The following is a 13,160-nucleotide window of genomic DNA, read 5'->3' on the forward strand; positions in this document are numbered from 1 at the left end:
ACCATGAATTTGCCCAAACTCTGCTGGTTAGAGGCTCAATCCACCCTGATTTTCAAAACAAATGTTGGTGCCAACCTCAACTTACTACAAGGGCCAAATTCACTGCTGGTGACAAGCTCTCCTCACTGCAAGTGCCAAATACACATGTTTCAAGGTGTTTTCCTACTGTCAGAGATGTGGTATTGAGTGTGTAAAGTGTGTAGTTGTTAGGCTGTGATGTTGGGGTAATAGAGGGTCTTTGGTGTGTTAGATGCCCCCAGACATGCTTCCCCTGCTGTCCCAGTGTCATTCCAGAGGTGTTGGCATCATTTCCTGGGGTGTCATAGTGGACTTGGTGACCCTCCAGACACGGATTTGGGTTTCCCCCTTAACGAGTATCTGTTCCTCATAGACTATAATGGGGTTCGAAACCCATTCGAACACACGAACATTGAGCGGCTGTTCGAATCGAATTTCGAACCTCGAACATTTTAGTGTTCGCTCATCTCTACTGGCCACTCATCTGCAGGGTAGATGCTAAATCCTAGTGTGCTAAAGGACCTCTGATGATGTCATGACCATGTGATCGGACTCTGGTGTGGGCGGAGCTACTAGGATTTAGACTCAACCTTATCTGCAGATGTTACATATCAGTGGCTACAGGACCTTTGATGACATCAGAGTCACGTGACCTCATGATAAGCCAATCACAGAGCAGTAACACTAAAGCACTTCCCCCTTGCAGGTCCTTCCAGTTTTCTGTGCTCAGTGGACCCTGACTCCTTCAGCATGAAAAATGTGCTGAAAAAGTCAGCTTATACTCAAGTATATACATTACCTCCATATGTCTCACATATTAGTATCCCTTATATGGGCTACACAGGGGTTAATGTGAGGGACATGATGGGGTTAACTGCTATTAATGTGAGGCACATGGAGTTACTAAAACTAAATTAATAACCCCAAATGCCTGACAGTAATAGGAATTGTAACACCAGTATGTACCTGTGTGTTTTACTTTCACTTTCAGCTCTCCTAAATGCAGACACAGGAGCAGGGACCTGCTAATTGTGGGCAGCACGGTGGCCTTGCAGCGCTGGAGTCCTGGGTTAAAATCCTGCCAAGGGCAACATCTGCAAGGAGTTTGTATGTTCTCCCTGTGTTTGCGTGGGTTTCCTCCCACACACTAAAGACATACTGATAAGGAATGTAGATTGTGAGCCCAAATGGGACAGTGATTGGCAATATCTGTAAAGCACTGCGGAATATGATGGCTCTATATAAGTAAGCATAATAAATAATAATAAACTCCCGGGCTTTGATCTCTCTTGCTAGTGAAGGGGGGAGTGTCCTATATCATTACTGTAGCAACCACTGAAGGACTCCCCCTTCCCTTAAATTATGCAGGTCCTTGCAGTCCTGTGTTGAGTTGGACCCTGACTTGAGTATAAGCCGAGGGGGGCCTTTTCAGCATAAAAACTGTGCTGAAAAAGTTGGCTTATACTCGAGTATATACAGTACTTACCTCGATGAATAAGTAGTTCTGAGTCAGAATTCTCTATAGACTTATTTTATACATAGATATAGTTATTGACAAACTAGGCTCTGATCAGTCTATGGCTGTCAATATGATCAGCAAATAAATTAACACACGAAAGGCTAGGTTGGGGGATAAGACAGAACATTAGAGATGAGCGAGTACTGTTCGGATCAGCCGATCCGAACAGCACGCTCCATAGAAATGAATGGATGCACCTGGTACTTCTGGCTTTGACGTCGGCCGGCCGCTTAACCCCCCAAGTGCCAGGTACGTCCATTCATTTCTATGCGAGCGTGCTGTTCGGTCGATCCGAACAGTACTCGCTCATCTCTACAGAACATTTATCTTTTCGAAGGATTCTACTTCTTTGTGAGGTTCCAAAATCAGAAGTATTTACATGGTTTACAGCTCATATGAAGATTCTTTTTTTTTAGCTACTAAGAGTTTAATTAGCTTTATTAAGAGTTATGTTTTATTAAGAAAAGTTTTTTTTTTTTGTTTGTTTTTTTACAGCCAACCCACTGCTCCAGAGGTTGCTCTAATTTCTGGAAAACTTTAAGGAGTTATTAGTTATAAGTAAATATAATAGTTTTATTGTAAAATTAAATAATGGAAATAAGGTTTAATCCCATGGATAGTATCAGAATACAGCAATTTTTTTTTTTAACCGGAATACAATATTTTGTACAATTCAATTAAAAACAGGGAATAAGGGAAGAGACAGACATAAAACCGAGAAAATATATTTACTTTGTGACAACTCACAAGACTTTCATTGAAATATACAGTGAAAAATAAACAATGACCTGGAACACTAGTGAACATGAACACAATAGTAACAACAAATCCAGCATTCACTTTTCTTCAACTAGATGCTTCTCTGCTGCTTGAGGTTTATATCTGATAACTGATCTTGCTCAAAACTGAATCTCGCATATATAAAAAAAAAAAGTCACAAGTTGTAATAATTAACTTTTGCCAGACAATATGGCAGATTACACCTGACTGAAGTAAGATAAAAAGGCTGCTGCAGACTAGATTAGTAAAATGTAATGTAAATATATACATTTGGTAAATGTTAGTAAAAATAGTCTTTTAACAGGTTTTCTTTAACCTCTAATCTGAGAAAGAAAAAGGTAGCAAAAGAAATTCACATAATTCAATAGTAAAAGCCTTTCCTGAGGAAAAACAAACTAAAGCTTGGTTTTATTTATGATGCTAACTTGAAGGAAATTTTTACAATTACACTAACTATTGTGTGGAAATCAAATATCTCATTTCAACAATATTCATTTTTGTTATATTCTTGTGACCAAGTAGGGTAATTTTCATTCATAGTAAGAAAAAAAATCATCCCAAATGAAACATTATAAAAAAAAAAACATTTGAAGAGTCTTGAAAACGTAAGACAAATGCATCAAACCATAAAAAGTTTTATTTATAAATATCACCCATCATTATTTATATTGGCTTTATCTGTCCTTAAGGAGGTATAATAGATCAGTAAAAGGTTAATATCTAGATAACCATAATAAATAACATCCTCCCATGTACGTTTGCTTTTCCTCAAAGTTTAAGCTTGGATGTCACATCATTATGATGTTTTTCAGAAGTCAGGATTAAAATTGAGCGATAACAACACACCACCACTGTGAAACATCAGGGCAGTTGCGTATTTATTTAAATTTTTTTAATCTATACAGTTTACATAATGGAGATCTCAAATCCTTGTAGGATCAGCTGTCAATCATCTTTGAGAGCTCCAGAAGAAGCGCATCTTCATCTTTATTCGAATCCAGATCTAATTCCGCCTCAAGTTTATCATCAGAAATTTCCCACATTAGCTCATCAAAATCATCTTCAGTGGGTACAGATATTTTTCCCATTGATGCTGTACTTGTCCTTGGTGACTTCAATAGAGGCTGTACGGTGGCAGAAGCACTTGGCAAAGGTATGTTAGCTGGGGAGCTGTAAGAGAAGGAACAAAAAAACGTTATCATTGTATAACAATTTACTAAATATGTATTTTCGGATTTATGAAGTATATTACAAAATGTGTGGATAAGTATGTCACTGCAAAATGTCTTGGCTACCCTTCTCTGTACCCTCTATTGTTCAGTTATGTGGAAAAACTTGTGTTCTTGGCATGAACATATAGGCCTCTTTTGATACAGTCCAGTTTTATTTTTTTTTTTTATTTAAAGTCGCTAAAGGAAAGCTAATTATTCTCCAAAATCCCCAAGTCTTTTTCATTGACAGTCTTACCCAGTAATTTTTTAAGCACATAATCATATATTTTATTTCTTCAACAAACATTTGTCTACATTAACACTTTCCCAACATCCACCATACTATGGCTCCGATCATGAGTATTAAGCCTTACACATTGGCCCCCATAGAGGGAGAAAAGAAAAAAAAAAAAAAAAAGGCCCACCTGTAGCTGGAAAAAGAAAATGCAAAAAGGCAAAGTGACAGACGTACAAATATAAAAAGTTACAGGTGTCAAAATATGGCGGCTGCAACTTTTTTTTTTTTGCAACATTTGCAAGAGAGTTGTGAAGAGAGTTCTCACTAAAGGCACGAAGAGGGGAGCTTGAAGTATCTCAACAATGAGATTAAGCTCTCATTGTTTGAAAGGAGGACGATAGGGAGGAAAAACGTGAGCCATCCACTGCAGGAAAATCTTCATCTGAGGCCAGAAGGCCAGGGGCTTCTGAAAAAAAATGGAAAGGGCCAAAACTTGCTCCTTAAGGGAAGAAAGACAAAGCTCTAGGTCCAGGCCGGACTGGAGAAAAGCTAGGATCCTGGGAAGAGAAAAGGAGAGCGGATGGAAGTGGCAATACTCCCACTAGCATACATAGGCCTCCCATGTGCAATGATAGATCCGATGTAGTTTCGAATAGCACGCACCCATAGGAATGAATGGAAGCGGCCGGCACGCAGACTTTGCCGGCGGCCGGCTGCATAACCCCCACGTCCATTCATTCCTATGGGTGCGTGCTATTCGAAACGGGAGTTTCGAATAGTACTCGCTCATCTCTAGATATTATGTGTTTTTTTGGGCTTTATTTGTTCTTCTTTAGGGCCCTTTGGCACTGCTCAGAGATGTCGGTTATTGGAAATTCAGAAGTCTGACAGCAGTGACATAAGGTTTTTAAGACCAATATAGGAGGCACATGTATTTCCACCAGTATGTAATTATTTTTTTTTTTTTAGTAACTTCTCTGAATACTTTTTCAAACAATTGGACAATCCATTTAAGTTCATAACTGCTAGCCATTTAAGACAAAACACTACAAATGTAAATACTGCATTAACATTCATTTTTAGTATGAATATAAATATTTAATCACATTTCAAAAGAACTAAATTATTTTCCTTTATAAAATACCTGATTTTAAGACGTTTTGGTGGTAAACTGTCCATTGAAGGTTCCGAAGATGATTCTACTACTGGAATCTATAAAGCAAGGATAACACATTTAACACAAAATGCATACTTACTCTTTCCTGTCTGCTCCATATAAATACATAGTGTACAATGTGACAGTTTGCAGACCAGGCATAAATGTGGCACTCCTTCCTGCAATTTTGGGGTTCTTGCTTAGGGACGGAGGCTGGTATGGCTAAAACCAATAACTTGTGGTCCAGATGCCAACATTGGGACCAGATTGATTCAGGTCCTGATAACAGCATCTATTTCAGAAGCTGATTACAGTAAAGAGTCTCACACTTTTGTGCTGCATAAATACCACAATCGTTGGGTCTTTGCAGCACAGTGATGAACACTGGCACCTAAACGAATTAGGTCCAGATGTCGGCACCCGGACCAGAGTTAGTCAATTAGTTAACAATCAGGTATGCAGCAGAGCATTTAACTGCCTCTAAATTCTGTTTTCAGATGCTCATTATCTACACTCATTGAGTGTAGATTGATGGGGAAACTTTTTTTTTTTTTTTTTTTTAACTGATTTCAGTTAAGATGATTTCATAAGATGAGAAAAATTAAAGGGTCTGAATAATTTACAAACTCATTGTATATTTATTTACAGATCTAAAGGGAGAAAATGTATATTGTATGTCAGGAAGGACCAGTCATGTTAATAGCACAGTGCAGAGAAGTGGGAGCCACGCTTATGTTATTTTTAAAACTTTTAAATTTTGTGTCCACATAGGTATTCCGACCCTTTGCTATGAATTTAGCTCTGGGGTCTCCCACTTTCTTGATCATTTTTGAGATGTTTCTACATCCTTATTGGAGTCCATTTGTGATAAATTCAATTGTTAGGACATGATGTGGAGAGTCACAGTCTTGTCTATATAAGGTCGACCAGCTGACAATAATTAGCAGAGCAAAAACCAAGCTAAGAAAAAAAAAAAAGAACTGTAGAGATAAGATTTTGTGGAGAAAACAGCTGGAGAAGGGTACGGTTCCCAAAAGCACAGCGGCCTCTCTAATTCTTAAATGGAAGAAGTTTGGAAAAACCGGGAGTCTTCCTAGACTTGGCCTTCCAAACAAACTAAGTAATCAGGGGAGAAGGGTCTTGGTAAGAGAAGTGATGGAAAATCCTATCCACATGACCGATATTTTGACAGTCCATTGTCACAGCCAATCAAAATATAGGTCATGTTCCATTTTTGTACATTTTCACTGATCCCTCTGTTAAAATGGCCGTCCCTCGGGTGCAAAAAGAATGGACGTTTTTCTCTTCGAACTGATCGATATGAGGAGTTTTATTTCCTTTTATTCACTTCCTTTCTCTCCTACTTTCCCTTAGCCCTCCCCAAAGTTGTTCCTATACTCCTTTCCTCACCCTATGATGTGCAAGTTACATACTGTAATTCCACATTTAGGATATACTAGCTAGGGAGCTTTAACAGGTCTGGGAGGTACAGTGTTATGTATTGTTTAATTGTATATAAAAATGTCAAATAAAAGAATAGAAAACAGGTCAGCAAATCTGAGAAAAATGTACTTACAGTTTCTGGTGGATTCTCCTCTTTGCTGCATGTTGCAGCAGAACTCATGGGTTTAACTTCCGCAACAATAGTTGTTTCTTGTGCTTTGTGCTTGACTGCAGCTTTGACAGATAATGTATTTTTCGACATACATGGCTCAACATTCAGTTTTGGTTTACCTGGAACACATTTTTAACACTGAAAAGTTATTCTTGAATCTTACTTGTTATAACCAAAGACTTGTGGCAATACACAAAAAGGTTCTGTATTCTCCAGCGATATAAAACATTGGCAGGCCCCCAACAAAGCTGAGAATGAGGATGCCCTGTGCTCCACTTTTGCAGAAGAGGTAGTTATGCATGTGCAAACAGCTAGTATGTTACGAAATAAATGAACGAAATAACGGCATAACTGTTGGGCAACCTCATTGTGTGTAGACCACAATAATCGATTTCAGGCACATTTAATGAATACTCCAATGCATTATGATGGATTTTTGTTACACACAAAAAACAAGTGAACTGTATCCAGGGAGTTCAGCAGGGCTGGCCAACTATCTCAAGTCAGGAAAATGACGCACTAGGCATGAAGAATTTTATCATGCCCAATTCTCTATTTCCTGGGGGTAAAACACGTGTTAAAACACACGCAGCAGGCTTAGCTGAACTGAGTTTTGATGGTGTCGGGGGGGGAGGGAGGAAGAGGTCAGGAAAAATAGCTGTTAACTGAACAAGGTGTATGGCCAACTTTACACATATAATTACTATATGGACTACACAATTGCATTTAAAACAAATACCTTTTTTTTGAAGAGTCAGGGTAGTTGGCTTCAAAACTTCTCCATCACTTCCACCTTTGAGTGGTGACTTTTGACAGCCTGTTATAAGCAAGTTATTCTCATTTTTGGTATCCACACATGTTAAGGATATCTGCATGGAGAAACATTTGTTTAGTCACTATCTGGATCAAGATTCTTATACTCCTATGGGTTAAATAATCAGTGACAAAACAAATTTTTACAAGAAATACCTTATTTTCCTCTTCAGCAGCTTTAGTCATAGGAAGGTGCGGTTTTGCAGCCAAATGGTCCAGTTTTGAATCTGTACTACCTGTAGTGGAACCACATACATGTTACATGCACTTGTCTTTGAGGTAAATCAAGTACAGTGTTAATCAGTAGTATAAAAAAAAACCTGAAATACACAAGATGGAATCTAGAAGACAATACAAAAAATACATAAATAAAAAAATCACAGCAACTTGCAAGTTCAGTGATAAGTAATGCAGTCATTCTCAGGGAGTCAGGTATATAGAATGGTATTATTTATTTATTCTCATTAGTCAATGGTGCAAAAAACTGTACAGAGAAAGAAACTCAGTGGCATTGTATAGGATAATCAAAGCATTGCTGCTTTCTTGCAAAACAAAGTGTAAGACATCTCAGTGGAGACAAACTGCAAAACCATACAAAAGCAACAGACAGGTGTGGTGATGTTTCTACCAGGGTTCTGGAGTCAGTGTCAGAAAAAAGTTTCCTACTCAGACTTAAACGGGTTGTCCGGGATAACCTAAAATCCCTACACTAATCTAAAAACCCTCCCCCCTCCTACTTTCTAAATAACATTGATTATCAAAAATGTATAATTACCCTTATTCCTGAGGTGATCATGTGACCGCTTCAGGGACATATTCTGATTATCCGGTGATGATCCGTTTCCACATTTCTGGAAACGGATCGTCACTACTACTCTCCCTCCCATTCACACCATCATACCTACCCATCTTCTTCCTGTCTGGGGTTACGTTCCTTACTTTGGAGAACGGCTTCTCCACATACACAACATAATCACTGAAGCCGACAATACATCTCTATTGCGCAAGCTGAGAGCATGCGCAATAGAGAAGTATTGAAGGCTACAGACAGAGTTCTCAGCAGAACAAAGAAGACATGTAAAGTATAAGAGTGGGGAGAAGGCAAGGAGGAGTATGGAAGGGGGAGTAGGAAGGGCTTTAGATAACAATGAGAGCAGTGAGTGATGTCATCAGTTCTGTCTTATCACACAGGTCCGTGGAAACGCTATATAAACAATGAGAGGAATAATTTCACACAGCAGGAAAACAAAGCTGCATTGCTAAAGCAATTTTCAGGTGGAAAATTACAGTCTTCCGCAGGTAACCAATTTTTTAAGCAAATTGGGTTTCTGTTTTTCGGGCCCAAGCAGACCAAAGTATGGAAACCTGAGCACAGGTGTGAACTTCGTGTTAAATACTCTTCGGGTTTGGGACTACAGAAAGCTAACAAAAAAAAAATCAAAACGGGTCAAACTATCCCCTTTTGTTATGGCTTTGATTTTCACTGTGCAAAAATAATGGGATTGGTATGATCATAGTGATACCAAATGCATATGGCATAAGTTTTAATACCTTTCTAAAAAGTTTAAAGTGCTGGGGGAAAAAAAATTGGATTTCTGCACTGTTAAATCCTTTTGTAGGGGACACAGCACCATTGGTATAGGCCCAGCCAGCAAGAGGCTGACACTCGGTATACAAAATTCTGGTTCTACACAGGCAGGTGGTTAGCAAGTTTTGTACCAACAGCAGTAGGAGAAGGAAAAAGGCAAAGAAAGAATCCACATATTCTGATCCTAGAAAGAACAGCGGAGGATGACAACATAGGAACATAAGACAGAGGAAGGGATCTAAGGTTAAAAAGCCTTGACCTCTGAAAATAAATTAATTTTACCTATTATGTATTATTATGTCTGCTGTCAGTACTGATATAAATCATGCAATTAACATGAAATAAATAGGGAATTAAAAAATAAACAAACCAGGCTGGACTTTTAATATTGCTAGAGTATGTTCACACTACTATTTAATTTCTGTTGCTCTCATCCTTCACAGGTGTTTCTAACTCTTAAGGATGTCATTTATTTTGGCTATCAGGAGGTGTCAAATTGCTACAACTTTGGGTTGTACATAACTTATTAATAAGTCAGTGCCATTTGCCATACATTAAAAAAGTGCTAGAGTCAGTGTCATAAATGTACATTGCCAGTCCATAAGTCCCCAACTCCTGCTGAAATATCTGGGATCAGAGAACACTTATCCCAGCTGTTTAACACCATGATGCCATGTTTATTGCTGACGTGATCACCTAAATGGTAGCTGGGAGTCTAGCAATGTCCTCTATGTCTGTCATTTTACTACACCAATTGCGCCTTGACAGTCTAAGAAGAGGTGACTAATACTAAAAACTGGACAACCCCTTTAATGAATTCCCCAGATCAGATTTTTCTCTCATTTGACCTGTTGCAACCAGTATCATAATGGGACGGAGCAATTAATTATTTTTAATGTGTTAGGAAACTGTTAAAAATGTATAAATGTACAGCAGAACAAAATAAGTTGAGCTTTCTTTGTATTTCTGTACTTTTCAATTAAACTGCTATGTATTGTGGATATAAATGTATTGCATATATCATACAACCTTTAAATAACCATACTCAAAGTCTACTGTTTACATCAATGACTATCAAATAAAGTTGCTTACCAGGCAGTTTGGAGAGCCGCAGGATCTTTTTGTGGTGTGATGGAGCCTGTGGCTGAGATGCAGTCATCATATTCTCTGATTTTGCATTTTGTTGGAGACGGAGAGCCTTCTCTTGTCTGATCTCTTCAAGTGTTTTTACTCTTACTTTTTCAATTGACTGCAAAATTGGTTTTGGCTCTTTCAAACTCACAGAATGTGTCTTAGTGATGCCAACAACGCTGGAAATATTGTCATTAACAAAAGGCCGTTTAATCTTTTTTTCACCCTGAACTTTAGAGTTAAAAACAGTCTGTTTTGGGGTAGTTTCATTTGGGTTTATATCATTTGATGCTGTATTTCCAGCATTTTTTTGTTCCAGATCCTTATTGGTTTCACTGGATATTTCATTTTTTGTGTTTTCAAGTTTTTGTGCCTCCTCTTTTAGTTGTCTTAGTCTTTTTTCTTCCTGAATTTCACTCAATGACTTAATGTGAATCACTGTTTGAGATTTGGGGGAAGTCTTGCTCTTCATGCTTAATTTGTCTTCACTTCCAGAGGGCATACTTGTGGCATCTTGCTCCAGCCTTTGACTGGCTTTTTCCTGACGAATTTCTTGAAGAGTCTTAATGCGAAAGCCAGTCCCTGTATCAGCAACAGTCTCTGCAAAAAAAAAAAAAAAATAAAACTCCATGCAGTCAGTAAAGTTCAATGCCTTGCACTAAAAATGGAGAAACTGACAGAAGATAATGCATCTAAAGTGGCAAAAAATGTGAGGTGCATTTTTTTTTATTCTTCTCCATACTTGGTCTTAAAGTGAGTCTATTATTGGGGATTTATTTATTTTTTAGTAAACACGTTGGAATAGCCTTTAGAAAGGATATTCTAGTCCTACTTCTCTTTCTCTCTTCCTCGCAGCCATTTTTGAAATATATTGTTTTTGGTAAATATGTAAATGAAGCTCAGGGAACACAGAGAGCTCAGAGCACAGCATTGTCATTCTGCATGAAGGGACGGCCTAGTAGGCGGCATCAGCAGTATCACTCTTCACTGCCTACGCAGCCGCCTGTGTCTTCAGTGCACTTCGAGTTTGGGCCGAGTGTACAGCACATGATCCTCCGGCCATCTTTATTACATTCCTACAAGAGTGAACTGTGCATGCACGGGATTTGGATCCTGCTGAAGACAGAGGTGGCTGCATATTCAGTGAAGAGGATGGCGAGAACAGTTAATTTGCATGAAGGGGGAGTGAATGAACGGCCCAGGCAACCACATCAAGGCTGCTACCTGAGCTTCATTTACATATTTGTTTAAAAAAAACAATATATTTCAAAAACAGCTGCGAGGAGGAGAGAAAAAGACATAAGACTAGAATACCCTTTTCTAATTTCTATTTCCAATGTGTGTTTATTTAAAAATAAATAAATAAATAAATAAATAAATAAATAAATCCCCAATGGTAGATTCCTTTTAACAGTTAGGGCTAGTTCACACGGGGACATGGAGGCGGATTTTGACAGCGGAGTCCACGTCATAATCCTCCTCCATATAATTCTAGTCTATGTAGAGGGCTAGCTCTTTTTTTTCGCTAGCGTTTTTTAACGCTAGGCGAAAAAAGAAGCAAGCCGCCCTTTCGACAGGCGGAAGCCGCGGCGCGCTGAGCCACGGCTTCTGCCTAGCGGCAGCACCCTCCGGTGTCGGCTCACTCATTTGAGCCGGCTACTGAGGGGAAAGCCGCGACCGCGATGGTTGTGGCAGGCGGGTTTTGACCCGAGAGTGACGCGGCTCCCGCGTCACTTTCTGTGTCAAATTCCGCCCCCACGTGAATGAGCCCTTACATGTTTTTATACAGGTTTAACGGTATGCTGACACACTGAATTAGGTGAATTTTCACTGAAATCAGTATTCCATTGATTTCAATGGGAGGCAGATGCTGCATTTATCCTCTAGCTGAATTTCCAGTAGCAAAAATAGGTTCACACTACTATTTTAATGTTCATTGGACTCTAAATAACAGAAGCACACTGAGCCCTCTCCGTCAGGAGTTTGTCAGCATTCACCAAGTGTCGTCCTGTCATATTTTGACTTTTCTGAAGGAAGAAAAAGTTGTGCATGTAGGACTTTTTCTTCCGTTACAATGAGTAAAAAACAAGACAGACTAAATGGTCTCACATGTTGTTTGTGTTAGAGTCAATGGGAACAGACATAGACGAAGGGGGCTCTGTCTGAGTCAGTTGATATGCTACAGTTTATGTCAGTTGTTCTCATCTTATGACAGATCACAGCAATCAATATTAATAATAGTATTAAGAACATAGCCTAAGCGTCATACTCAATCATCAGGTGAATTCCACCTGAAATTTGTAAATTTCGTAGCAGCTTCCACTGTAGGGTTTGTTCAAGCCGAAAAATTCAGATTTAAAATTTCTGATGCAGAATTTTTCAGCTAAGATTTCCACCGTGTTAACATGCCCTACAGTGAAGGTGATAACCTCTGCAACAAAGAGACAAGAATATGAGATATATACTGTAATTTTTTTTTCATACTCAATTTATAACTCTGTTTCTATGTGTACGGTTATGTAAATACAACCATGAGACTGAACACTATACTGAAATTAGAGAGGAGCACTATGGTACTGTAACCAGTATGTAGCCTTAGCAGGATAGCCGCTGAGAAGCTTCAATGGAAGGTGGTAGTGGTGATAAATGCTACTCGTCTTTGACTAGCAGTACACTGGTCAGTTTGGGTGAAATGTTGTAAAGTGTACAGAGCAGTGCTGTCTCTGCAGTTAAAGGGAGCCTTCACACGGAGTTTACACTCCGCTCATTCAGACACATAAGCATGTGTCAAAGTGACACAATCCCATAGACTTCAAAGTGTGCCGCTCTTATGTGCGCTACACATTGAAATCAATGGGTTTAAAAGCTTCCCATTGATTTCAATGTGTAACGCGCGTAAGAGTGGCACGCATTGAAGTCTATGGGATTGTGTTTTACAGCAGTCACTTTGACACATGCTTACGTGTCTGAATGAGTGGAGCGTAAACTCCGTGTGAAGGCTTAAAAAAAAAAAAAAAAAAAAAAAAGACTCTTTAAAACACTGCAGTACCATCAATAATGTTACTTATGGTAACATTAATGATCTATCAAT

At 38.8% G+C, this 13,160-nt stretch overlaps 1 protein-coding gene across 3 annotated transcripts in view; it reads right to left on the reverse strand.

Annotated features, from left to right (window-relative positions):
- Positions 1 to 2,246: 2,246 nt before the first annotated feature.
- Positions 2,247 to 13,160, reverse strand: part of LOC142194866 (zinc finger CCCH domain-containing protein 11A-like) — a 41,748-nt gene continuing 30,834 nt past the window's right edge. For all 3 annotated transcript variants that reach the window (XM_075264281.1, XM_075264280.1, XM_075264283.1), the window contains 6 exons: positions 10,031 to 10,669; positions 7,507 to 7,586; positions 7,277 to 7,406; positions 6,499 to 6,656; positions 4,911 to 4,978; positions 2,247 to 3,487 (listed from right to left, as the gene is read on the reverse strand). In XM_075264281.1, coding sequence (XP_075120382.1) covers positions 3,256 to 3,487; positions 4,911 to 4,978; positions 6,499 to 6,656; positions 7,277 to 7,406; positions 7,507 to 7,586; positions 10,031 to 10,669 — 1,307 coding nt within the window. In that variant the 3' untranslated portion in view covers positions 2,247 to 3,255. The remainder of the gene's footprint in view (positions 3,488 to 4,910; positions 4,979 to 6,498; positions 6,657 to 7,276; positions 7,407 to 7,506; positions 7,587 to 10,030; positions 10,670 to 13,160) is intronic.

The sequence above is a fragment of the Leptodactylus fuscus genome, chromosome 2, assembly GCF_031893055.1.
Source record: "Leptodactylus fuscus isolate aLepFus1 chromosome 2, aLepFus1.hap2, whole genome shotgun sequence".
NCBI classification, from domain to species: Eukaryota; Metazoa; Chordata; class Amphibia; order Anura; family Leptodactylidae; genus Leptodactylus; species Leptodactylus fuscus.